The sequence below is a fragment of the Aquarana catesbeiana genome, linkage group LG12 (genome assembly GCF_042186555.1).
Source record: "Aquarana catesbeiana isolate 2022-GZ linkage group LG12, ASM4218655v1, whole genome shotgun sequence".
Lineage (NCBI taxonomy): Eukaryota > Metazoa > Chordata > Amphibia > Anura > Ranidae > Aquarana > Aquarana catesbeiana.
Window position 1 is genome coordinate 99,183,192 of NC_133335.1, and position 27,280 is coordinate 99,210,471.

Sequence of the window (27,280 nt, forward strand, 5' to 3'; positions counted from 1 at the left end):
TAGCGAAAAAAAATTAAAACCGCAGAGGTGATCAAATACCACCAAAAGAAATCTCTATTTGTGGGGAAAAAGACATAAATTTTGTTTGGGTACAATGTCGCACGACGTCGCAATTGTCAGTTAAAGTGACGCAGTGCCCTATCGCAAAAAATGGCCTGGTCATTAAGGGGGTAAATCCTTCCGGGGCTGAAGTTTTTTTTAAAAAAAAATTATAATTTGAGCAGTGGTCCTCCTTTATGTATCTGGGTTTTCACTTGATGGTAATGACGGTGAAATCTGAAGCGTGATGGTTTCATTACAACTGAAGAGGAACTGTTTATTTGGAAAATGGTAGCGTGAGCCATACTTTGCTTTAGTTTCCCACCTGCTGCTGTACTTTCCCTTAAAAAGTTTGGATTGTGTTTTTAGTTATGTTTTTAATATCTGAGTTTCATACGATTGTGTTTCATTTCACAGTTGATGGCCGACAGATTGCTGCTAACATGAGGGGTATTGGAATGATGCCGAATGATATTCCAGAATGGAAAAAGCATGCATTTGGTGGCAACAAGGCCTCCTATGGAAAGAAGACTCAGATGTCAATTATTGAACAGAGGGAGAGTCTCCCCATTTATAAGCTGAAAGACCAGCTGGTGCAGGTAAAAAGTCATAACAAGCTATAATGTTTCTGTGTTTCTTTCAGGAGTCTGTTTTGGATAAATGATGATCTTGGGGTACAGGGCACTAAACAAGCCCTTTTGTCTGTTAAGACTCTTCCCCCCCACCTTTTTTCCATTTTTTTTTTAGTTCCCTAGTGCTACAGTATTAATGCCCTGCTAGAAGGTAGTCTAGATCTAATTGCTTGAGTTTCCCTACTATATTGCTACGTTAAAATGTATGTAAACCCAAACAATGAATTTTCTTATTTTATGCCATTTTGCCCTGTTAAATATACCATTGGAAATGTTTTGTTATATGTGTTTGAAAAAAAAATGGCAGCTAAATGGGTATTTCTCTCTACTGCACTTTTTTATTTTTTGCCTTGGCATATACTTTCCATTTTTAAAATGACTAAATAAGGTACAAGAGAATATGAAAACACTGCGCTCTAATAGCAAAAATTAAAATATATGTGAGCCAGCAGCTGCATACATTGTGACAAACAATAACTGGTAACTGGGAAAAAAATGCAGTGCTAAGAAGTATTATGAAGTTAAGGTGTAGTGAAACAATTAAGTAAGAGATGCTGTACTAAACAGTAAAGCATATGTGCAAAAACCATAAGTGAAATGAAATGAACAAATACAGTATAAAGTGTCCACATATGGTAAATGGATGATTCCAAACTCAAATTAATAAGAGGAACTGGTATGGACCAAAAAATGATGTGAAACTAGAAAATAAAGTCAATGGTGCACGGTGTGGATCTGTGACTGTGAGTCAACAACGGGGTACAGAACTTCCGTAGCTGTAAACCAACATCTTGATATGGGGCATCAGAATGAAAACATCAGGAAGTAAGATAAGATGGGTACTCTTACCAGATGACGTGGACTCCACTGTCATATGACATGGAGTCAATGGTGCATGGAGCCAAACCTAGGCTGGAAAACGAACCAAAAGGGCGATCTCCCCTTCCTTACGCTGCTTAGATTTTATTTCAATTGTGATCACTTTTATCCATTTTTTGTATGGTATTTTTAGAAATAAAAATCCCTGGTTTACCTGCACTATGCAGAAGCTTTTTATTTTTTATTTGCATATTACCCCGATGCAAGAAACTGCCTTCCAGTAGCCCTACTTCCATCACGGGGTCTGGATCAAATCTGTCCCTGGCTTCTCCTTGGAACACATCCTTAAGGTCTATTGGCTGATATCCAGTTGGCGGCCCTTCCTGATGTTTCTTCACCCCACCAGAGAAGTCGAGAAGTGAGACAGAGGTTCCACCGTTCCGGATATCGTTTTCCAGCCTAGGTTTGGCTCCATGCACCATTGACTCCATGTCATATGACAGTGGAGTCCACGTCATCTGGTAAGAGTACCCATCTTATCTTCCTGATGTTTTCATTCTGATGCCCCATATCAAGATGTTGGTTTACAGCTACGGAAGTTCTGTACCCCGTTGTTGACTCAGTCACAGATCCACACCGTGCACCATTGATTTTATTTTCTAGTTTCACATCATTTTTTGGTCCATACCAGTTCCTCTTATTAATTTGAGTTTGGAATCATCCATTTACCATATGTGGACACTTTATACTGTGTTCGTTCATTTCATTTCACTTATGGTTTTTGCACATATGCTTTACTGTTTAGTACAGCATCTCTTACTTAATTGTTTCACTACACCGTAACTTCCTAATACTTCTTAGTGCTGCATTTTTTTCCCAGTTAAAATGACTAAAGACTAAATGAAACACAATTGTTTTTAGAGTAGAGTTTTTGGCACCCAAAGAGCAGCAGATTTACCAGATTGAAGTCTTTGTTCCAATCAACATCCGGAGATGGCTGTCTCCACAGAATTGGACCAACCTATGAAATGGTCATCCAATTTGTATGCCCTGGTGGTAGCATATACCAATTATTTGGAAGAAACCAGAAGTCTAGCTGTGGCAAGAGAGGTAGATCGGATCCTGTGCAGGGCATAACTTAATGTTTCAGCCTTGTCTTCCATGTGCACTCTAGGTGTGAACAACATACTGGACTGATTTTGTATTTTTTTTTCCAGGTACAGGAGTCCTCTAGCAAAAGCCGTGGATGGCTTTCTGGCTCAGTGTAATCCAAACAACCTGATCAAAGCCTTTCATCCCCAGAAACCTTCTCCCCTGTCTCCCTTCTAGCTTGTCATTCCATTCACCTCTGAGGGATCTAAATCTGGTTCTCTCTGCACTTCATAAACTGCTGCACGTTTATAATCATAAACTGTTTAAAAGATAAATTCACCTTTTGAAGAAAAATAGTAAATTTTGCAGGTGAAAAAATGTGCATTTATAATTTTTTTTTCCCTAAGGGGCCTGCAGAGCATTGCACCTGCAATCAGCAGATCGCGGGTGCAATGTCAGGCACCTGCAGACTCTCAGGATAGCTCTCTGCCATGCCTCCAATTCAGGCAGGCAGTTACCTGAGAGCAGGAAGATCAATGAACTATGAGAGTGCTCACCAGTGTCCTCATAGTTCATTGAGAACTATAAGCCATCAGCTGCAATGGCTGATGATACTTAGTCTATTTATTCACAGGAAACTGTGAATGAATATCACAACCATGGAAGCGGAGCCCCACACAGCCTTGCTATTTTCAAATTGTGACAGAGGATCCCCCACCCACTGTCACAGGGAGAGGAGGATTGGGATGAGGGGTTGCGTGCTGAACATGTTACACCCTAAATACGGGTGTAATGTTTTTAGAAAGGTGAACTTAGCCTTTAAACCCATTAGAGACATTCCTCTCTCTATGCTTGCCTACAAGGTAGTGTTTCTTGCTGCCATCACCTCTGCAAGGGTAGTGTTTGAGCTGGTGGCCTAATTCTGCAAGGAACCCTTTCTGGTTCTGCATAGGGACAAGGTGGTGTTGAAGCCCAGGACTTCCTTGTTGTCAAAGTTTGTTTTCTGCCTCTCACCTCAGTCGGGACCTCATTCTTCCTTTCATTTGTTTGGCTTTAATTCAGCAAAAGGACATTTTATTCCATTACCTGGATCAGCTACTGCTTCTTTCTGGAAGACTTATAACTTTTATGTAATCCCCAATGTACCCTGTAAGGTTGCACCAGCTTCAAATTGCACCATCTCTAGTTGGCTTAGGCAGACCATTATCCAGGCTTATGGTCTATAGCAGAGGTCTCCAAACTATGGCCCTTCAGTTGTTCAGGAACTACAATTCCCATCATGCCTTGTCATGTCTGTGAATGACAGACTTTCCAATGCCTCATGGGATGTGTAGTTCCGCAACAGCTGGAGGGCTGTATTTTGGAGATCCCTGGTCTATAGGATTGGGTTCCAGCTTTTCCTGCTAGATCCTTGAGTGCCTCTTGGACTTTCTAGCATCAAGCAACTATTTTACCAGATTTTCAAAGCTGTCAACTGGCCTTCTGTCCACCCATCCTCTTATCTACCAGGTGGACGTTGCTGCCTTATCTGATGCCAGCTTTAGACATAAGGTCCTTCATGTGGATCTTTGAGCTGAAGGCAGTCCCTGGTTCTGTGTTGTTTCTTTGGCCTGTTAGCGTTTATTTACTGTGTTAGTTAATGGTTAAACCCCCTAGCTGGACTGCTTGTGGCCATGCTCTCAGTACTTTTCTACAAAACTGAGGCATGCTGGTAGTATGTCATGTGTCCTATAATGGACTCCAAGAAAAGAATTACGAAAATACTTTTTTTACTTAACAATGCAGACTGCGTGGAGCTTCAAGTGTCCTATGGAGTTCTTTGTTTAAAGCTGCAATAAACTCTGTGATTTGAAGGAGATATTACTCACATAAGTTTCATATCATATGACCAGACTCTTCCCCTAAACCCCCCCCTGAAATCCTTTGAATCAATGGTGATTCGCTTTGTAGTGCAGATCACAATTGCACACCTAAAATTGCATACGGCTGTGCTTAATAAATGTGTTTTGGTTCATTTTATCCTGTGTTTGGCTTCACCCTCCTTTATGATTTCAGTTCTTGCTTTAGTGATAGGGTTGTCCCCATAGAGAGAGTGTTCCCCTTTTTATGTGGGAAAAAAAAGTTTATTTGTGCAAACATTTTATATCTGCTCTAATATACATTTTTGCTCTTTCCAGGCTGTTCATGACAACCAAATACTGATAGTAATCGGAGAAACTGGCTCTGGAAAAACCACTCAGATCACTCAGTATCTAGCAGAAGCTGGCTACACGACGAGGGGTAAGATCGGCTGTACCCAGCCTAGAAGAGTGGCTGCCATGTCTGTTGCCAAAAGAGTGTCTGAGGAATATGGCTGCTGCTTGGGGCAGGAGGTATGTTCATATTTTTATCTTTCTTTGATAGCATATTACAGCTCCCATCCTCTGTTTCTTGCCTGCATATTGGATCAGACATCAGGGGCTTCTGCAGACACAGAGCTGCTGCTCTACTGACTAGCTATGTCAATTCTACATTCTCACACACACACACACACACACATACACTTCTCCAATCCTCTGTGCCATATACTTTGTCACACCCATCTTCCAACACCCTCTCCAGCTGGTATAACAGTTGTCACTTTAAAACTTCCCTAAACAGCACAAGAAACTGTATAGCAGCTATTGTGCACAACGAGTGCTCAATTGGTCAGCGCTGGCCATGTGACCGTGCTGACCAATGCAAATCAATACTTTCTTTCTCGAACATCACGGGACACAGAGCCACAGTAATTACTGATGGGTTATATAGGTATCACTGGTGATTGGACACTGGCACACCCTATCAGGAAGTTCAACCCCCTATATAATCCCTCCCCCTTGCAGGGATACCTCAGTTTTTACGCCAGTGTCTTAGGTGATGGACGTGTAAAGATGTCCTGTGCTGAGCTCCAAAGGGAATATCTTAAGATCCTATACTGGGGCAAGCCAGGCGAACCGGATCCATTCAAAGTGTCTTTTCATGGCCGAATTGAATGGTACCCGGGCCTCGTGTCCGAAGAAACAAGGTTTTACCCGTAATGCCTCTCTTTTTAGAGAGCTGGACCCCGCAGATCAGAAAATGGCTTTAAACTTCCTAATTTCTGGCGAGGTGCTTTACGGTCCCAGAACTGTTGGATCCCCCTATTCGTAGGGGGCCCCAGTCTCTGACGGTTTTTTCAAACGGAGCCCACCGTGAGAGGTGAAGATTGGGTCTGTGTAAACAGCACCCTGCGGCTGGATAAGGTAAGAGGAGATTCCACAGAATTTTTGAGTTCTAGTGGCTTTTCTCCTTTAAGGTAAATGCATGCTATGCCTATTGTGACCACCGGGGGCTGCCAAGAGCACAAACCTGCACATGCTGACTGTCTGTCTCAGGTGTTTTCATCGCTGATTATATCCCAGCGTCTCAAGCAGGCTGCAAACAGGTAAGATGGAAAGGGGGGATTTCTCATGTTTGAATGTTCCCTCCCAGGCTAGAAAGGGGCCACAGGGGTCTAGAAAGCGGTTATACCACCCGGGCTCTGCGGCCTAATGGCCACCATCTCTGAAGATAGCCGTTCAGGCAGATCTTGTTACCAGCCTCCCTCCCTCCCCCTCCCATCCCCAGCCTTTCTCCATAAGCATGACAGAAGAGTCGGCAGCGCGGGAAGCGCTCGTTTTTTTCAAAACTCGAGAGGGGGGGGCCGTAGAGGAGGGGGCGGGATGTCAGCACAGGTGCTTAGACTCCCACTCAGGCCAGCTGCAGGCTATTAAAGGCACTCTGTACAGGTGCACACAGCCTTCTGAGAGACACAGAGCTGACGGTCGCATGTAAAGTGGGACACAGGCATTCTGCTAGGCAGCATTTACTGAAGTAACACCAGACTGAGCATTGGGTAGCAAGGCTTTTAGCCAGATTACATCGCTCAGCGGGCAGTGTTCATTTGTATACCTCACACCTTGTTGCTTTGCACTATGGGTAGAAGAGGTTCAAGCACCCCAGGAACCAGAGACACTAGGGGATCTCGTTCAGGTTCTGAGGGCCCCCTGTCGGCAGCATCCTCCCCCCCTAAAGATGGGCCAGGGACGGCTAGCCAGGGAGAGCCATCGGGGTCAGGGGCTACACCTGCTTCTGGCACTTCAGCCCCTGTATATATTACACAAGAGGTTTTTTCCTCAACCATTAATGGTCTAGAGGAAAGATTAATGGCCGTGATTACGTCTTCACTCAGTGGAAGAAAACGCACTTACTTTCCTCTGTTCCCCAAGACCCTCAGACAGAGGAGCTCTGGGATAAAGGAGATGAATCCCTTTCAGAGGTTCAGGATGGGACGGATGATTCCTCTTTGGAGGAATCAGGTGGAGAGGGACCCTCTGCGACTTCCCAAGAGGAGAATGTCTTAGTGCAGATCCTTACTGGATTGGTCCGCTCCACATTTAAGTTGCCCATACCTGAAACTGCTAAAGAATCCTCTTCTGTTTTGGGGTCACTGAAACCTTTCCAAGCAGCACATGCTTTTCCTGTTCATACTTTACTTGAAAAGCTCATTTATTCTGAGTGGGATCACCCAGACAAACGTTTTTTTCCGCCGAGAAAGTTTTCAACACTTTATCCGATGGAAGAAAAGTTTATTAAAATGTGGGGAATACCGGCTATTGATGCCGCCATTTCCTCCGTAAATAATAGCCTGACTTGTCTTGTAGACAATGCTCAGATGCTCAGGGATCCTGTAGATAAAAGGATGGAATCCCTATTGAAGGATGTTTTCTCCTTAGCAGGATCAGTGGCCCAACCTGCAGTAGCAGCGATTGGAGTCAGTCAATACTTAAGAGACCATGTTAAGCAGGTCATCAAAGTATTACCTGAACAGCAGGCCCAGGGGTTTGCTAACCTTCCAGCGGCCTTATGCTTTGTGGTTGACGCCATTAGAGATTCTATCGTGCAAACGTCCCGTCTTTCACTGGGGTTGGTGCATATACATAGAATCCTATGGTTGAAAAATTGGTCAGCCGAAGCACCATGTAAGAAGCTACTGGCTGGGTTTCCATTTTGTGGTGCAAGGTTGTTTGGAGAGGACTTGGATAACTATATCAAGAGAATCTCTTGTGGGAAAAGCACTCTCTTACCTGTCAAGAAGAAGAGTAAGTGTCCCTCTTTCAAACGGACTCTTTCCCCAGCGCCGGGGGCAGTCTCGACGGCCGCCTCCATCGGGGTCCAGAGACAAGAGTCAACCCCAGGGACAAAAGAAGTCCTGGGGAAAGAAGCCTACTAGGCAAAACACTAAGACCTCTGCATGAGGGGGCGCCCCCGCTCACTCGAGTGGGGGGAAGACTGCGACAGTTCTCAGAGCTCTGGCAGGAGGACTTCCAGGACAGATGGGTAATCTCCATGGTAACCTTAGGGTACAAGCTGGAGTTTCAGGAATTCCCCTCTCCTCGGTTCCTCAGATCAAATGTTCCCAGAGACCCAGAGAAGAAGCAGTCGCTCCTTCTAGCGTTAGAGCGACTTTTGTCGCAGGAGGTCATTATGATAGTTCCCGCAAAGGACCAGGGATTGGGCTTCTATTCCAACCTTTTTACGGTCCAAAAGCCAAATGGGGATGTCAGGCCCATTCTGGACTTAAGGGATCTGAACCGATTCCTAAGGATTCAATCCTTCCGCATGGAATCAATTCGAACAGTAGTTCCCACCCTGCAGGGAGGAGAATTTCTGGCATCAATAGACATCAGAGATGCATATCTGCATGTGCCCATTTTTCCTGCTCATCAGAAGTTTCTGCGCTTCGAGGTAGGAGGGCGCCATTTCCAGTTTGTGGCTCTGCCTTTTGGGATAGCCACTGCACCTCGAGTGTTCCCAAAGATCTTGGCTCCTCCTCTGGCCAGATTAAGGGCTCAAGGTATAGCTGTAATAGCATACCTAGACGACCTGCTCTTGATAGACCGGTCGGTAGCCTCTTTGAATGGAAACTTGAGGACCACAGTCAGGTATCTAGAACACCTGGGTTGGATCCTCAACTTAGAAAAGTCTTTCCTAAAACCAGTAAGAAGACTGGAGTATTTAGGTCTGATTATAGATACAGGCCAGGAGAAAATATTTCTACCCCAGGCAAAGATCGCTGCTTTGAGAGAGCTGATTCTGACAGTAAGGACCAAGAAGGGTCCCTCAGTCCGCCTTTGTATGAGGCTACTAGGGAAGATGGCGTCTTCATTCGAAGCAGTTCCCTATGCTCAGTTTCACTCAAGAATGCTGCAACACAGTATTCTGTCGACCTGGAACAAGAAGGTTCAGGCATTAGACTTTCCGATGCACCTGTCGCATGCGGTGCGTCAGAGCCTCAATTGGTGGCTCATACCCGAAAACCTGCAGAAGGGGAAATCCTTTCTACCGGTTACCTGGACGGTGGTAACAACAGATGCCAGTCTGTCAGGTTGGGGAGCAGTTCTGGAACAGGCTGCGGTCCAAGGGGTATGGTCCAAGACAGAGAGGACCTTACCCATCAACATTCTGGAGATCCGGGCGATACATCTAGCTCTAAAGGCCTGGACTATCAGGCTACAGGGTTGTCCGGTCAGGATCCAGTCCGACAATGCCACAGCAGTGGCTTATGTCAATCATCAGGGAGGCACCCGGAGCCGAGCTGCTCAAAGAGAGGTGAACCAGATCTTAGTCTGGGCAGAGATGCATGTGCCATGCATATCGGCAGTTTTCATCCCGGGAATAGAGAATTGGCAGGCGGACTATCTAAGTCGCCAGCAGTTACTTCCAGGGGAATGGTCTCTGCATCCCGATGTCTTTTGGGCCATATGCCAAAGATGGGGGGTTCCAGATGTAGATCTCTTTGCATCCCGATTCAACAAAAAGATAGACAGATTTGTGGCAAGGACAAAAGATCCTCTTGCATGCGGGACGGATGCGTTGGTGATTCCGTGGCATCGGTTCTCACTGATTTACGCATTCCCGCCTATTCTGCTACTACCACGACTCCTTCGCAGGATCAGGCAGGAAAGGAAGTTGGTACTTCTGGTGGCCCCCGCTTGGCCCAGAAGGACTTGGTATGCAGAAATAGTAAGGATGACGGTAGGTTCCCCGTGGACCCTACCGGTACGCCCAGACCTGTTATCTCAAGGTCCAGTGTTCCATCCTGCCTTACAAACGCTAAATTTGACGGTTTGGCTATTGAGACCCATGTTCTGAAGAGTCGTGGGCTCTCAGGTCCTGTCATATCTACCTTGATTAATGCAAGGAAGCCAGCCTCCAGGATGATTTATCATAGAGTCTGGAAGGCTTATATAACCTGGTGTGAATCCAGAGGTTGGCATCCCAGGAAATATGTCATAGGTAGAATCCTTGATTTTCTACAGATGGGATTAGAGATGAAGCTGGCCTTGAGTACCATCAAGGGCCAGGTCTCTGCTTTATCAGTATTATTTCAGCGGCCACTTGCTTCGCATTCTTTGGTCTGAAACTTTATGCAGGGGGTGATGCGTCTTAATCCTCCGGTTAAAGCGCCCCTAAACCCCTGGGACTTGAACTTGGTCCTGGCTGTGTTACAGAAACAGCCTTTTGAACCAATAAGTCAGATTCCTTTGGTCTTGTTGACAAGGAAATTTAATTTTTCTGGTGACCATCTCTTCTGCTAGAAGAGTATCAGAATTAGCAGCTCTTTCCTGTAAGGAGCCTTATTTGATTATACACAAGGATTGAGTGGTACTACGCCCTCATCCTAGTTTTTTACCGAAGGTGGTTTCTGATTTTCATTTAAACCAAGACATTGTTCTACCTTCCTTTTTTCCAGATCCCTGTTCTCCGGAAGAGAGATCTCTACATTCGTTGGATGTAGTAAGAGCAGTTAAGGCCTATCTAGGGGCAACTGCTCAGATCCGCAAGACGGATGTTTTGTTTGTGCTGCCAGAGGGTCCCAATAGAGGACAGGCAGCGTCAAAAGCTACCATTTCTAAATGGATTCGACACTTTGTCATTCAAGCTTACGGTTTTGAAACAGAAGATTCCTCCGTTTCAGATCAGGGCACATTCCACAAGGGCTATTGGTGCTTCTTGGGCAGTGCATCACCAGGCCTCTATGGCTCAAATCTGCAAGGCCGCAACCTGGTCTTCAGTTCATACATTCACCAGATTCTATCAGGTGGATGTGAGAAGGCATGAGGATATCGCCTTTGGGCGTAGTGTGCTGCAGGCAGCGGTACAGGGTCCTCAGGTCTGATTGCACCCTACTTGGTCGTGGTTCCCCCCCCTCAGGTAGCATTGCTCTGGGACATCCCATCAGTAATTACTGTGGCTCTGTGTCCCGTGATGTTCGAGAAAGAAAATAGGATTTTTTAAAACAGCTTACCTGTAAAATCCTTTTCTTTCGAAGGACATCACGGGACACAGAGGTCCCGCCCCTCTTCTAATACACTATATTGCTTGGCTACAAAACTGAGGTATCCCTGCAAGGGGGAGGCATTATATAGGGGGTTGAACTTCCTGATTAGGGTGTGACCAGTGTCCAATCACCAGTGATACCTATATAACCCATCAGTAATTACTGTGGCTCTGTGTCCCGTGATGTCCTTCAAAAGAAAAGGATTTTACAGGTAAGCTGTTTTAAAAAATCCTATTTTTTTGTTCCATGGTGCTGTCAGGGAAGAAAGGAGCCTCAAAAGGTTTCTCATTGGCCAGTGCAGTCACAAATCCAGAGCTGACCCAATGAGCGCCCGTCAATGCTCGCATTATGTTGTGTGTTTATGTACAAAGGTGGCGGTCCATTATACAAGTTGGAGAGGGCATTGAATAATGGGAATCGCATAAGGTCCATGCAGCTAGGACAGGAGGGATGGGGAGGTTGTAGCGAGATAGTATACCTTTTCTTTTCTTTTTCTTTTTTTTTTTTTTTTTTTTTGTGGAAAGGTGAGCTAACCCTTTAAGGGTAAGTTTGTTTACATTTGAATGTATGTACTTATGCCGTAGTCAGTCTGGGATTGAGGAATGCAATATTCAGTCTTAGCTGGGAGAACACAGGTTATTTCTAGAGGGTCCAGGATCAAGTGATTAGTAGTTCAGCTCTTACTAAGAATTGGTGAAGTTCCTAATGTAGAAAAGATTTATGGGTGGTTCTGTGCAAATGGCTGAATATTCCAGGAACTGCTGCCCCTTCAGATACCTGAGTAGAGTATAGGATGTGATTGCAAATAGGTGTAGGTGTGGTGCTGTTCTCCTGTTCCAAAGTGTGTGTGATCTCAATTAATTTGCTGTTTTATGTGTAACCAAACTTGAGTGCAATGGTATTACTGCATGTGCAACCAATAATCTTGAATAAATTAACAACTATAAATAAATGTAGGTGCCAAATTTAATAATAGCTGAATTGATCAATAAATTACTTAAATACAAAGTGACCAGTGCTCATTAATCATGTGTGACTACAGTTTGTATTATGTGGCTAGTACATTTTGGATTTTAACACTGTAGTCACACAAGATTAATGAGCACCTTTTTGCAGTCGCATCCGAAGTTAGGTAAAGATTATGTATAGATAATCTTTCTAATATATCTATATATTATACTATCTATCTAATTATATATATATATATATATATATATATATATATATATATATATATATATATATATATATATATATATATATATATATATATATATATACATTATAATTATATCTCATAAGAGCATACACAGATGTTGCCATGTCAGAACAGTCTGATCCAGAGAGCGAGCTGAAGCTGCAAAAAATAGTTTGTTTTTTTTCCTGTAAAAGTTGTTTGGCACTTATCTCTTGCAGCTTCTTATTAGGGAGGTGGTCCGCTATATTGAATTGCCCTTAATTGTAAAATAACCAACCTGCAGATATTCAATCCATATAAACAAACCTTTAAAAAATGTGTGTATTTGTTTTCTAGGTTGGTTATACAATTCGATTTGAAGATTGCACAAGCCCAGAGACTGTCATCAAATACATGACAGATGGTATGTTGCTAAGAGAGTGCCTTATTGACCCAGATTTGACCCAGTACGCCATTATCATGCTTGACGAAGCACACGAAAGGACCATCCACACAGATGTTCTGTTTGGGCTTTTAAAAAAGGTACACACGATAATTACATGATATTTAAATTGAAAATGTTTTTTGTTGACCCATTCCATGTGCTTGGGTTTTTTTTTTTTTTTGTTTTTGTTTTTTTATGTGAACCTACGGTTTAAAAATTGATTAACTTCTTTCTGCCCATGCCATAGCCGAAAGACTGTTTCAGTGTGGCTCTCAAGTTCTGGGAGGGTGCATAGGGAAGTGACTGTGATCTCTGTGTGCATTGGAAGACAGCTGGTCTCGGATCAAGGTAGAGGGCTAATCACAGTGGGCGTTTACCATGTGATCAGCTGTCTCCTGTCATAAATGTAAACAGACTTTGCTGGTTATCGGCTCTTCTTTCCTCACACAAAGTGCCCAGTATTGAAGTGGGTAAAGGAATACCATTCAATGCTGTGTCCCGTAGTGACATAGGTGCTAGGGCATGGAACCCAAATGCATGGTGGGGGGGACACATACTTACAGTTATGTAAGCCCAGGTATCTGCACCGTAGCCCTTTGTTTTTAGTTTGGCTTTAAGCATACAAGTTTTCTTGTTTAACACTTGGCTCTGGCCTCTTTCTTTTTGTGACATGCCGAAAGATTTAGTAAAGAGTCTGAGGGCGTGATCACTGAGGAATTTCCATACCCTCTGCCTGCAGCAAACTCAGATTCATTATCTATTGACATTGTAGCTATAGCAGATAAATTACAAAGTGTGATTGACAGCATCAACAATTTATAATATATAGCGGTAAAGCTGTGTTGGAGTGAATTACTTCCAATTACCTGCACATTGTTCTAGCTTTCTTTTAGGTTCGGTTCACACCTAAACCGGCCGCAGATCGCACAGCAACGCTGTCCGTCCCTGTTCTCCGTTTCAGGGATGAATCAGGGCAGAATTTTTGCCTGAATTTGGCCCTGAAACAGAGGCAAAGACGCACAGCGTTTCTTTGCACTGCCGCCCCAGAGACATGTGAACCAGCTCCAAAGAGAGCCGGTCATATTCTCCTGCTATGCGAATTGGATGCGGAGAAAGCCGCATCCAATTTGCATAGTTGTGAACCCAGCCTGAAAGCTTCGTTCTATAAATGCCTACCAATGTCCCATGAGTGTGGTGGCAACCTCACTGTCGAAAGTGCCAGCTTCTTAGTTGAAATCGATATTTGGATAACAGAAGTCTCGGATTTCTGTTCTAGAAAATTGTTGAAACTATGTGTGCCTGAAAGTGCTTGCTTTTACTTACAAGTTATTACAAACAATCATTTTAATACAAGGTTCTCTTTAAGAATCAATATATTTTAAGGAGGTAGTTTTGGCATTTTTAATTTGTTTTTTTTTTTTTTTTTGTTTTTTTTAAATATTAATAAACCTTTTTTGTTTTCTTTTGAAGACGGTGCAAAAACGTCCAGATATGAAACTTATTGTTACGTCGGCAACACTAGATGCCGTGAAGTTCTCCCAGTATTTCTACGAAGCTCCAATTTTCACCATCCCTGGTCGGACATACCCTGTAGAGATTCTTTACACTAAGGAACCTGAGACAGACTACCTGGATGCCAGCCTTATCACAGTTATGCAGATACATCTTACAGAGCCACCAGGTTTGTATGATTGTAGCATAAGGGTGTTTGGTGCTTGGTTTGCTGTTTGAAAAAAGTTTAGGAATTGGAGTTAAATACCCCAGTTGCAGACTGAGTAAGCAAAGATTAAAACCTGGAAGGTTTTCCTGCTATCCCTGTACTAATTTCCCCACTTTTCATTTTGATACCTGTTTTCCCTTAACGCATGACATGCAAAACGTAGTTATGTACAAGACGTACGGCGAGCCTAAAAAAGAAAGTTCAATAGTCATGGAAGTTCAATAGTCATGCGCCATCCTTTGGGCTCCTTCTGCTAATGTTGTGTTTGGTGAGCATTTATTCCGAGCATGCGTGAACTTTTGTGCGACGGACTTGTGTACACACGATTGGAAAGTTTTCTTGGTGGAAAATTTGAGAACCTGCTAGCTAACATTTGTTGGCGGAAAGTCCGCCAACAAATGTTCGATGGAGCATACACACGGTCGGACTTTCAGCCAACAAGCTCGCATCCAACATTTCCCGTCGAAAAATCCGATCGTGTGTACGCGGCATTAGGAGAAATGTTGGTTATTGCTGTCTTGGGACCAAGACAGCAATAACCTGACAGAGGTTTAACCAATTCCCACGTGATCCAAAGGAAAAAAAGTTTGCGCTAGGTTTGTACTATAGGAAAATTGCACTTTAAAACAAAATGCACTTCTGCTTTTTGCTCTTTTCTTGACCTAAATAGCTCAACCTCTCCCTTACTAAATACATACTTCCTGGATCTGATGGCCATGGCCTCTAGTAATAGTTTTTACATCCAATACCAATGGACCAGTGCATGGGCCACACCTGCACAGTAGATCCAAATAGACTTTTATGTGACTAACTCCCTAGCATCTTCAGCCTGGGGATACAGACTCATATGTTGCAAAGTATATTTTATATTGTATCATATTTCTCAGCTAGCCTTCTTTTAAATATGTATCTAGTTATTAAAGAAAATAAAAAAAATTTCCCCCTCTGCATAGGTGACATCTTGGTTTTTCTGACTGGTCAGGAAGAAATTGACACGGCTTGTGAAATCCTGTATGAAAGAATGAAGTCTCTTGGTCCTGATGTGCCTGAACTGATCATTCTTCCTGTGTATTCTGCTTTGCCCAGTGAGATGCAGACAAGAATCTTCGATCCAGCACCCCCAGGAAGCAGAAAGGTACATTGTATACACATCTTTTTCACTTCTTGCCCGAAGGCAGGCTTTGGAGCCCATTGATGGATTTCAATTTGAGGCTCCATTCACATTTTGGCGTTTTGGGATCTCTAATCGCACTACAATTGCAAAACACATGTTTGGGTGCCATTTGTTTTCAATGGCACCTAAAACATGGTGCGATTTTGCTACGATTATCGCAACAAACCACAATGTGCAAAGTCTGCTGCCCAAATAAAGCTCCTGCTCCTTTTTGGGCGACAAGCTTCACGCGTTGTGGCTTGATGCAATTGCCACACGATTTATCGTGCAATAATCATGGCAAAACCGCACCGTGTTTTAGGTGCCATTGAATGATTGGCATTCGAACATGTGTTTTGCGATTGTAGTGCGATTTGAGATTGTGGGCAGAATCGCAGCAATTCTGCCCAAGATCCCAAAACATCAAATGTGAATGGAGCATAAATGTTCTATGTTTGTCTGCTGCCCCACACCTCTTAATGTTGGGTGTTCACTGAACTGCCACTTGCTCTCTTTTCTTGAGCTCTTACAAAACCTCTACTGTGGTGGAGTGGGGCCGGGTTCAGTCAATCTGAGGGTCTTTATAGCCGTTAGGTTCCAGAGTTGAGGAAACTCTCCCTATCACTTGTTCAGCTGTAACAGACTGAGCTTAGCTTTGTAGACATGTTTCCAGTATTACCTTGTGATACAAGTTATGAAGAGTCCTCTGTAGGACTATAGATACAGAAATTTTGTATTGTGTACCGTCCAGTAGACTCTCTCTCAATAATGGGAAATTCAGTATTCACTTGGGCTTGTGCTGTTTGAAGCTACATTCAAAAGCCCAAGGCATCCCTGTCAGTCATGCAGTCAGATTTTTGTACAGATCGCTGTAAAGACCTGGTGGGGTATCAAACTTCTGTCACGCTCCACCCAAACCAGAAGTGTCTAATGTGGGTGTTTGGGAGGAGCCTGCCTTTTAAAAATATAATTTTCTTTGGTTCAATAACACTGAATGCTATATCAGATACATATATCTATAGATATATATTTTTATGATTTTATTTTGGTAGGTTGTCATTGCAACCAATATTGCTGAGACATCACTAACCATTGATGGCATCTACTATGTGGTGGACCCTGGCTTTGTAAAGCAGAAAGTTTACAACTCCAAAACTGGCATTGATCAGCTTGTCGTTACACCCATCTCACAGGTGAGTTAACCAGAAGGAATTTTTGCAATATAATTTTTTTTCTACAATATCTAGCAATAATTTTATTTGGGATAAAATCAGTCATGAGCAATTTAAAGCCAGCAATGGCCACAACATGTGTAGCTAGGAATACTGGGTAAAACCAACTAAGATCGCATATATTGGCAGATTCCCCTAAGCAGGAGATTTTAAATTCTTTTCCTACCTTGATCTCTGCAGTTGCTTATATTGCAGATGCCTCGGCTGAAGCAATTAAAATGTCAGCTAGATCAGCAGCCCTGATAAATGCTGCAAGACGAGCTTTATGGCTAAAGACCTGGCCAGGTGATACAGCGACAAAAAGCAAGCTTTGTGGAATTCCCTTTTCGGGTGACCTTCTTTTTGGCCCTTATTAGATAGTATCCTAGACAGAACTGACGATTTTAAAAAGAAGTCCTTCCTGGTCAAAAAGAAAAAGCAGGTCCCAAAACGTCTCTTTCAACCTCAAAAAGCTCAGGAGCAAGACAGCAAGTTTCAGGGGAGAAGGAAAAATTGGTCCTCACAAAAAGCGAAAGGTAAAGGAGAAATTCTCTTCCGTCGTCTTACACAGGCCGAGAAATCACAATGACTCGTCCCTGCGGGAGGGCAGAAGATTACGAAAGTTTCTTCCGCAGTGGTCAGGGATAACTTCAAATCTGTTTATTCTGACTACTCTCTCGCAGGGCTACACTCTCAAGGTTACCAAAAGCCCCCCTAAAAAGGTTTTGGATAACAAATACCCCACGAGATCCAGTAAGGGCCCTGGCCATGAAGTCCTCTCCAGAGGAATTGATGAAGCAGGGTGTAGTAATCCAATTGCCACTAAAAGAACGGCAGGAGGGGTTCTATTCTCATGTCTTCCTGGTAAAGAAAGCAACAGGTTTTAAATGATTCTCAATCTAAAACCTCTAAACAAATCCATCAAATACGGAAAGTTCAAGATGGACTCAATTTTTGTCAGTCAGAAATCTACTGACGCCAGGTTGTTTCATGGCGTCAATAGATTTAAAGGATGCATACCTGCATATTCCGATCTCACCCCTGTCCCAGAGGTATCTCAGGTTGGCGGTAAGGATGGAAGGCATGATTCATCCTCTCCAATTCAGGGCCTTACCCTTCGGTCTATCATCCTCACCGCAATTTTTTTACCAAGGCGATGGCAGAAGCGTTGGCTACGCTTCTTCAAGGAATTGCAGTAATTCCTTATTTAGATGATCTGCTATTTTTCGCCCCCTCAAGGGAGGAATTGCAGAGCAATTTAGGCAGAGCACGCAGCCATTTGGAGTCTCTGGGATGGATTCTAAACCTCCAAAAATCTTCCCTAGACCCATCTCAGGATATTCGGTTTCTTGGGTATGTATCAAAAGATCTTTCTTCCTTTAGAGATGAAGGACAAAATTCACAATACAGTGTCAAGACTGCAGACCAACCAACGATAAGACAAGTCATGTCAGCTTTGGGTGTTCTGACTTCATCAGTGTCGGCCATTCAGTGGGCAAGGCTACACTTCAGGTTTTTCTTCTGAGATCATGGGATCACAAATTTGGAATCCCTAGAAACAGAGGTAAAAATTCAAACTCAGGTGAAGAGGTAACTATGCTGGTGGAAGAGGCAAGATGTCCTATCACAGGGGTTAGTCTGGGCCTTTCTGGTCGAGAAAAGACTGACAAACGATGCCAGTTCCTGGGGTTGGGGGGACCCACCTAGGAAAGAGTTTCACTCAGGGAAGCTGGTCCAAGAAAGGGGCAACAAGGTCCTCAAACTAGAGAGAGCTCAAGGCGATCGACTTAGCTCAGAAGTCATTCGCTCAGGATCTTCACTCGCAGCATGTTCAGATTCTAACCGACAATGCCACGGCTGTGGCTTATATAAACAAACAAGGGGGTACAAGGAGCAAGTTGCCGCAAGTACTAGCCATGGATATTCTTCGGTGGGCAGAGGGACACTTGCTGTCTCTATCAGCAGTCCATCTAAAGGGGACTCTGAACAGGGTGGCGGATTTCCTGAGCGGGAACCCCATTCAGGAAGCAGAATGGTCACTGAACCCAGAGGTTTTCACTATGATTGCCGAAAAATGAGGGCTGCCAGAGGTGGACCTGTCCGCCTCAAAAGAGAATGCCCTGGTTCCTCCAATTCTTTTCCCTGAACAATCAAGACTAGTCACTAGGGACAGATGCTTTGGCATATTCATGGAAGTTCCATCTTTTCTACGCCTCCCCCCCCCATTCCAGTTAATTCCGTTAATCTTAAGGAAGATTCAGAAGGAAATGGTACCAACCATCCTAATCACGCCCTTTTGGCCAAAAAGAACCTGGTTTTCAACCGTTCTGAGAATGGCGGTCAAACCTTGTTTGCATCTGCCCCTCAGGCAAGAATTGTTGTTACAAGGCCCGGTAAATCATCCAGAGGTGGCCATTCTGGTGCTCACAGCCTGGTATCTGAGGAGCAGCTCCTAAGAAGCAAGGGCTTCTCCAACCAGTTGATTGCAACTCTAATATCAAGTAGGAAAAAGGTGACAAGGAACATTTATTCTAAGGTCTGGAAAGTTTACAATACTTGGTGTAATTCATCTGCTCAGGACGCAGGGAGCTTTGTTTCCATTCTAGAATTCTTACAAGATGGAGCAGACTAGGGGCTAGTGGTTAGTACCCTTAAAGTGCAGGCTGCTGCGCTAACAGTTTTCTTAGAAAAGTCTGTGGCCTCGTATGCGCTGGTAATCAGAATTTTTAAAGTTCTTACGAGCTCTAGACCAGTACCACTTAGGGCTTTCCCTAAAAGGGATCTGTCGGTAGTCCTGCAGTTTCTAACAAAGAGTCCTTTTGAGCCTTTGGAAGAAGCGCCTCTCAGATATCTCACTTTTAAAACTGTGTTCCTGATTGCCATTGTCTCTGCACGCAGGATCAGTGAGCTAAATGCTCTTTCAATTACGGAACCTTATTTGTCTATTTTTGCAGATATTTATACTAAGGACAGACCCAAAATTTTTACCGAAGGTAGCTTCAGTGCAGAATCGTGCTCAAGATATTGTACTTCCAACCTTGTGCGCTAACCCAGCAGGGGAGAAGGAGACTTTTTTCCACATGTTGGATGTCAGGAGGACTCTGTTGTTACTTAGAAAGGACAAAGCCCTTTAGCAATTCAGATTCGCTATTTGTGCTTTTTTCGGGCAACAAAAAGGATTGCCAGGCTTCTAAAGTTTCTTTAGCGAGATGGCTGAAATGATCCATTTCAGAGGCTTATTCGCATGCAGGCTTGTTTCCACCAGCAGGAATTTGTGCACACTCAACCAGAGCACTGGCGGCCACTTGGGCAGAAAGAGCTGGTGCCACCCCTGAACAGATTTGAAGGCGGCAACATGGTCGAGTTTTCACACATTGGTGAAACATTACAGGCTGGACTTCATATCTGCCAGCAATCAGGCGTTTGGCAGAAAGGTTCTGCAAGCTATTGTCCCGCCCTAAGGGGGTAAGTCTCTGTTATCCTCTCAGGTGCTGTCCTAAAAGACGCCTTGGGAAAAAACAAGTTAGACTTACCGGTAACTTGTTTTCCAGAAGTCTTTCAGGACAGCAGCATCCCGCCCTATTGTATTTTGATATACTATGCTGTGACTAACGTATGTGTTCCAGCCGGGGCCAGAGGTTCTCTTCTACAACTGAGGTATGGTAGGGAGGTGCCTCCCTTTAAAGTTCTGGAGGAAGAAGGTGTTTCCTATGGTTCGGTGGGAGGAGTCACTATCTCTCAGGTGCTGTCCTGAAAGACTTCTGGAAAACAAGTTACCGGTAAGTCTAATTTTTTTTCCACAAAATTTTACGTTTTTTTTTTATTTATAGCACAAAGAATAAAAACCCACCAGTGATTAGAAAAAAGAAAGCTCTATTTGTGTGAAAAAAGGACGCAAATTTCATATGGGTACAGTGTTGCATGACTGAGTAATTGTCATTCAAAGTGTGAGGGCACCGAAAACTGAAAATTGGTCTGGACAGGAAGGGGGTGTAAGTGACCTGTATTGAGGTGGTTAAAGTGGTTGTGAAGTCTATGCATGAAGGTAAAAAACCTTCTGTATGCAGCAGCCCCTTCCCTGATACTTACCTGAGCCCCATCTCAATCCAATGATGTGCAGGAGAGCCTTGGCTGTCCCAAGTCTCTCCCTACTCATTGGCAGAGACTATTGGCCATTGGATCCTGCTACTGTCAGTCACAGCCAGTGAGAAGAGGGCGGATGTGAGCTGCGCTTTCTGTGAGAACAGGCACACGGAGCAGCGGCTTGGGTGCCCCCATAGCAAGCTGCTTGCTATGGGGGCAGGAGGGAGGGGTCAGGAGCATCGGCGCTGGAAGAGGCGGATCGGGACTGCTCTGTGCAAAGTCGCTGCACAGAGCAGGTAAGTATAACATGTTAAAAAAAAAAAAAATAATAATAATAAAAATCTGAACCTTTAACCACTTCCTACCCAGACAATTACCTGTGGTTAGAGACGATGATCACTTCTTGACTCAACCACAACTGTCCACTTCCACCTGTACATCCAATCACAGGAATCCACTGGATTCTTGTCACGCCTAGAGCATTTTGCCATGTGAATGAGACTGTTTGTTTGTTTTTTATGATCTGACCAATCAAACAGACCAAATTGGTGACAGACTGTTGTCATCCACAATGTCATCCCAGAAGGTAAAGACCATTAGAAAACACAGCTTGACTTAGAACGCAATAAAACCATGTCCAAATGGTTCCGAAATTTGAACTCCATTCTGTTTAAAAAAAATAAAAAATAAATTGCTGTGACGTTTTAGTTAGGTGTTTTTGATAGCTGATCAGAAATGTGATTGTTTAAAGGCCCTCGATTTGTTTTCCAGGCACAAGCCAAGCAACGTGCAGGCAGGGCAGGAAGAACAGGCCCTGGGAAGTGCTACAGACTTTACACTGAGCGAGCCTATCGTGATGAAATGCTTACTACCAATGTACCTGAGATCCAGAGAACAAATTTGGCTAGCACTGTGCTATCACTTAAGGTAAGAATTTGTAATCTGTGTATGCATAATTATGTGTGAGCATGCATATGTAGTCCTACATGTACTATTGCCACATATCCACTTGGGGTTCCATTTATAATTAAGAGCGGAAACCACTATCCAGAGGACATTGCAGTAAACGATAAATTCCACGTTATGCCATCCTTTTAGGTTTCATTCATAAAATGCAGAGGTACTGTGGAGACAGTAGTGTGCTTTAAATTAGGCCACAGAAAATGCAGAGTGATAGGGGAAGAGCACGGATCACGTGACCTGTTTAGGTCCTATATTACTCCGCTGCATGTGCCTGTCTTTAGAAATGGCCATGACATTATGAATAATCACAAAAATCCAATACAAGTTCCACAAAGACTTTTGCACATTTTTCTGTATGAGTTCAACTGGAAAAATGTGTGAATCCTGGCTGAAAGTAGTGTGAAAAACATTTTTGAAATGGACTCCAAGTCCAAATAGTGAAATATTTTTAGGGCTTGTGTCAATAGGCAAATAATGTTCTTGCTGGTACATGCAGTCTGTGCTTTTTTTTTAGTTTTGGGATGCTTCTGAAATCAGAGTTAATTGAAATGAAAGGTTATATGCATTTTTTGTGGCCTTGACATGTCCTGCAGCGCTGTGTAAAGGGCACTAGGATACTGTCATCAGTATCTGCACCACAGGGACTTGTACTCTGGTGTCCCCACCACGGTCGCACACTATTGTGCATTTGTGGTGTATTCCACAGTTCTGTGCAGGACTGGGCTGTTCACATCAGCCTCTGCATCAGGTGAGCTTGCAGTCTGGTGTCCCACAGGAGTTGCACCCTTTGTAAGGTTCTTTGTTAGATGGCTTGTTGGGGATGATGCCTCCTATGGTACTATTATAGGTAAAGCAAAATTCCACCTTTTAATGCAGTTCTAGTGGCACCACAGGAGTTGCACACTATTATTAGAAAATAAACTGTTTATTGACATGTGCGTTTTACCTGCATTTGACCTCCTCCTAAGCTGTATCAACCTGCTTCAGGCTATTTGTGTGCCCATTCACTTGTTTGCAAAGAGAAACAGTTTTGTATGTTAACCAAAGTCCCTAAGGTCCTTAAAGCGTAGGTCCGCTGAAAAAAAATATTAAAAGCCAGCAGCTACAAATGCTGCAGCTGCTGACTTTAAATATATGGACACTTACCTGTCCAGGGAGCCCGCGATGTCGGCAGCCGAAGTCTACCTGCTCGTCGGCTCTCGACTGCTGCCGCCGCCATCCTCGGTAAGGTAATCGGGAAGTGAAGGCTTCACTTCCTGGTTCCCTACTGCACATGCGCGAGTCGCGCTGCGTATCCTCACTGGTCCCTGCTGTGTTCTGGGACCTGTGTGCCTCCCAGAATACAGTGGGGGAGGACAGAGTAGGTGCCGTGGTGATCTATGCCAGGAAGTGGGAGCAAATACCTGTTTTAGACAGGTATCTGCTTTTTCCTCCCCCCTGAAAGGTGCCAAATGTGATACCGGATGGAGGGAGAAGTCCAAAAAGTGCAAGTTCCATTTTTGGGTGGAACTCCACTTTAAAGTGTACTTCCATTTTTGCAGTTAAATTTGAGAAAACCCCATTATGTTTTGTGAGCACAGCATACCTAAAAATAAATAATTAAAAAGAAATCCTTACCTTTTTAGGCTATATTTACATGGACATAAATACAGTACTGTATTATGGACAGAAATACACCTCAGCTTGGGCTCCTGGGCGCTGTAGATGTATTTTATGCTGTCTAGACTTGCCTTCCTGCATATAGTATGTGCAGAATAACAATCATCCATCTGCTTCAGGCTGTAATAGATATTGTAGACCTGCTATCCACCAGGGACCCTCCAGTCCCCACTTCTGATCTCAATCTTAGTGGTTCTCTTCCCATTAAGGTCTCAAATGCTCATGTAGATTTATGCATGTGGGAAAGAAAGTTATAAAAAGATAGCATCAGGTTTCCCTGATCAAGTCACGTGACTGTGATGTAATGCGTAGGGCGTGGTGGAGGCAGTCCTGGACCAGAAGTGGCCATGCTTCCCTTGCACCAGAACAGGACCTGATTTTAACACCGGTCTTTGCATCTGACTCTAGTTCTAAGTGGCCTACCTGACAAAGGCAGATTTTTCTGCTACTGTGTCACAATTTTTCAGATAATTAATGGATTTAATACAGACATATCTCTCCAGGACTCCAAATCGCCAAGCTCCTTCTCCAGCTCTTCCTTCACTACCTGACTTGGATCCTGATATATCCAGCCTAGAAGAGGTGGACATAGAAGGAAATGAAGAGGACCCGAAGGCAGTGTTTTAGAGGCGGCTACAGCTGCACCTTCTCACCATACCCCTGTGGGTACAAAAAGACACACAATCTAAAATGACATGTCCCCGTTCACAGAGTGCGCATTCTATGACTTTTGCGGCAATCCAGAAAAGTGGTCTGTTCTGGTAGCTGATCTTGCTGTCTCAGTCTTGAACAAAGCTCTCACTGTACCTATTACGCTGCATTCACTCCTGAGCGTTTTCAGCTTGTAAAACGCCTGAGAAACACCCAACAAGCAAAATCCCATTCATTTCAATGGCACCTGTTCACATCTGAGTGTTTTGTCACCTGAAGTAAAACGCCTGAAAAACGCCTTAAGCTCAAAGAACATGAGCTTCTTTTGGGGCAGATAACAGGTGTTTTTCTGCTTTTTACACTGGTGACCTGTACAAAATTGAGGCAAAAACACGGTAAAAATCGCTCAGGTGTGAATGCAGCCTCAAAGATTTTCCTTCATTCAAAGTTTCTGCAGATAGGAAGTTAGAGACACTCTTGAAGGCTCTCTTTACACTTGCAGGCCTGGCTGTGCAGCTAGCTATTGCTATGATTGATTTCTATGAAACTGGAGCTAAATGGTTTAGGGCAATGAACAGCCAACATGAGCCTGTATTCCAGGACCATGCCTTAACTGAGCAATTGCAGCGATTGCCTTCTGCTCTGCTCTTTTGTGTAGATACCCTAGAACAAGTAATGAAACACATTTCTAGAATGGCTCTAATCTCCATTCACATGCGCAGAATGTTGTGACTCAAAGCCTGGAAGCTGAACCTGCCTGTATAAGAAACCTCGCACACATATGCCCTTTTGAAGAAAGATGTATTTTTTGAGGAGGCACTTGACAAATTTACAAAAGATGTCATAGGAGGGAAGGTTTTATTTCCACAGCAGAAGACTCGGCACCTCCCCCCAGGATCCTCCACCTCTTCAAAATGCAGAGCACCTGATCTCTCTTCCCAAGCTTTAACTTCAAAAGGTAAGTTCAGCCCTTCCTTTCGGCGTAAGATAAAGCCCAGCAGGTCGGGAATGGGCGTGACCGGAGGCTGAGGGGAGGGGGAGGGCGTTGAGAACCTGGACTCAGCTGCTTCTCCCTACGCCCGCTGCCTGCAGCCCATGCTGGAAGCCGAGGATGCCATATCGGCGTGTCCGAGCCACTGACGATCGGAGGACGGGGGAGACAGGGAACGAGCAGCCGGCTCATAGATCGGGCTGACACCGTCTCCTTGGCGATCCCGGGGGCGGAGGACTGCACTACACCGGACCCCTTAGAAGAACGCTTATGCCGGCCAGCTGGTCGTCAGGCAGGTGGAAGCTGCTGACCGGAGCTGTGGATTAAAGGACGGGGGGAAGGAGGGGAGAGGAGGAAGGGATCACCCAGGTACACTGCGCATTGTGTACCTTAAGGTAACCTACTTGTGTCTTTTCCTGCATAATGAAAATCTGGGGAACCCCCCGAAGAGCCATCTCTTGGTGAGTCCATGTTTTCATGTGTAAGAGGGGGCATATTTAAATCTGGAGAAGACACTGTGATATTTCCCCCAGTATTTACAATTCAGGGGTTGTGAGTCCTTTAGGAGACGGCTTCTCTTTTTTTTCTGAATCAGCAGATTTACGCACCACGCAAAAATTGGTACAACTCTTCCTACTTTTGGTAATTCCAAGGTGTGAGGAAAGTCAAGATGACCAGAAAGAAGGGGTCGGAGGAGGCTACAGCACAGGAAGGAGCTGGGGCGCACAATTTGCGAGGTCCTAAGGATAAAGTTGTTCAGGGGGCTGCCGCAAAACTGGAGCGCTTTGCCCATACGCCAAATTGCACGCCAAAAAAGGGGAATCAGGCGGGGGGTGCGCAAGCTCAAGGGGCGCAGGGTAGTAACCCTGGGGGGAGAAAAAGCCAGGGACCAGCTGAAATCTGTGTGCCCGCAGTAATAGACTCAGCATCACAGACGCATCTGGAAAAGGAGAGCGTTTTGAGTGACCCGGGTAATGGGGCACTAAATGATAAGGAGGCACAAGAGCAGGGACCATCCTTGCAGGACATTCTCTTGGCAATAAATGTTTGTAAGACCACGTTGTCGGATCTATCAGATCAACTTAAGGGTATTAGAGCTGACTTGGCCATGATGAAGAGGGATATGCAGGAGGTGTGTGCTCGAACTACCGTTCTAGAAGAGAGACTTGGCCAGTTGGAGGATGATGTGAACCCACTGAGGCAAGAGGTTAAGAGGATGAAGGAACAACTAAATACATGCCTTCAAAAAATGGATGACTTTGAGAACAGGGCACGGAGGAAGAATGTGAGGGTTCTAGGCCTCCCTGAGAAAAGTGAAGGGAATAAGCCTGTAGAGTTCATGGAGGGGTGGTTCAGAGACATGTTTGGTAAAGATGCATTTTCCGGCTTGTTCGCTATTGAGCGGGCACATAGAATTGCCCCGAGGGTCCCACACTCAGGGGGTCAGCCAAGGCCCCTTATAGTCAAATTGCTGTTTTTCAGGGACAAGGTTACTATTCTTCAGAGAGCAAGAGAGATGAAGCATGTTATATACAATGGCGCAAGAATATCCCTGTATCCGGACTTTTCCCCTGAACTGCAGAGACAGAGAGCAAAATTTATAGAATGCAAACGAAGTTTACAGCAGCGTGGACTTAACTACGCGTTGCTGTATCCAGCCCGTTTACGGGTGATAGCAAATGGAGAGGTGAAATTATTCAATAGCCCTGCGGAGGTGTTGTCTTGGTTGGAAAGGGATGGGGGTGGGTTGCGGCCGGGCACACAGTCTCGGAGGGAGAGGGGGAAGGAGTAGGAGGTTAGAGTAGATGGTTGTTTCGCCTTTTTTTTTTTTTTTTGCCTCTCCTCTCCTTCTCCCTCTCCCCTTGTGCTTTGTTTTCTTCCCGCCCCTTTCCTAAGGGCACATTTTTCAAAAGGTGTGGGTGTAGGGAGATAGTAGTTATAAAAACTATACACGTATTAAGTATGTTGGGGGTAATCCCCCTCTGATAAAAGGGTTTAGGTTGCAATGCAAAAGGAGGAAGGAGGTATACCCAGGTTGAAAGGGTTAAACACGGTCACTTTAGAGGCTCGGTGGGATAGGCCCAGGTTGGGGCAGTTGGGGCAGGGGGGGGGGTTGGGAGGGGACGGAGGGTGGGGGGGGGGATTTGGGGGTGAGGATGTGTGGAAGGGGCTATGGGGAGGGGGAGGGGAGTAGAAAGTTAGAATGGTGGGATAGAGATAATGTAGTGGTTACACAAAAAGTAAAGGCACTAGAATATCAAA

General features: G+C 44.4%; 1 protein-coding gene across 1 annotated transcript in view; it reads left to right on the top strand.

Moving 5' to 3' along the window:
* The window catches only part of DHX8 (DEAH-box helicase 8), a 91,160-nt gene that overhangs the window by 40,292 nt on the left and 23,588 nt on the right, over positions 1 to 27,280 (top strand). Inside the window, exons 13-19 of the mRNA XM_073608225.1 lie at positions 457 to 638; positions 4,760 to 4,954; positions 12,500 to 12,685; positions 14,058 to 14,268; positions 15,261 to 15,442; positions 16,513 to 16,653; positions 21,526 to 21,681. Of these exons, the coding sequence (XP_073464326.1) occupies positions 457 to 638; positions 4,760 to 4,954; positions 12,500 to 12,685; positions 14,058 to 14,268; positions 15,261 to 15,442; positions 16,513 to 16,653; positions 21,526 to 21,681 (1,253 nt within the window). The remainder of the gene's footprint in view (positions 1 to 456; positions 639 to 4,759; positions 4,955 to 12,499; positions 12,686 to 14,057; positions 14,269 to 15,260; positions 15,443 to 16,512; positions 16,654 to 21,525; positions 21,682 to 27,280) is intronic.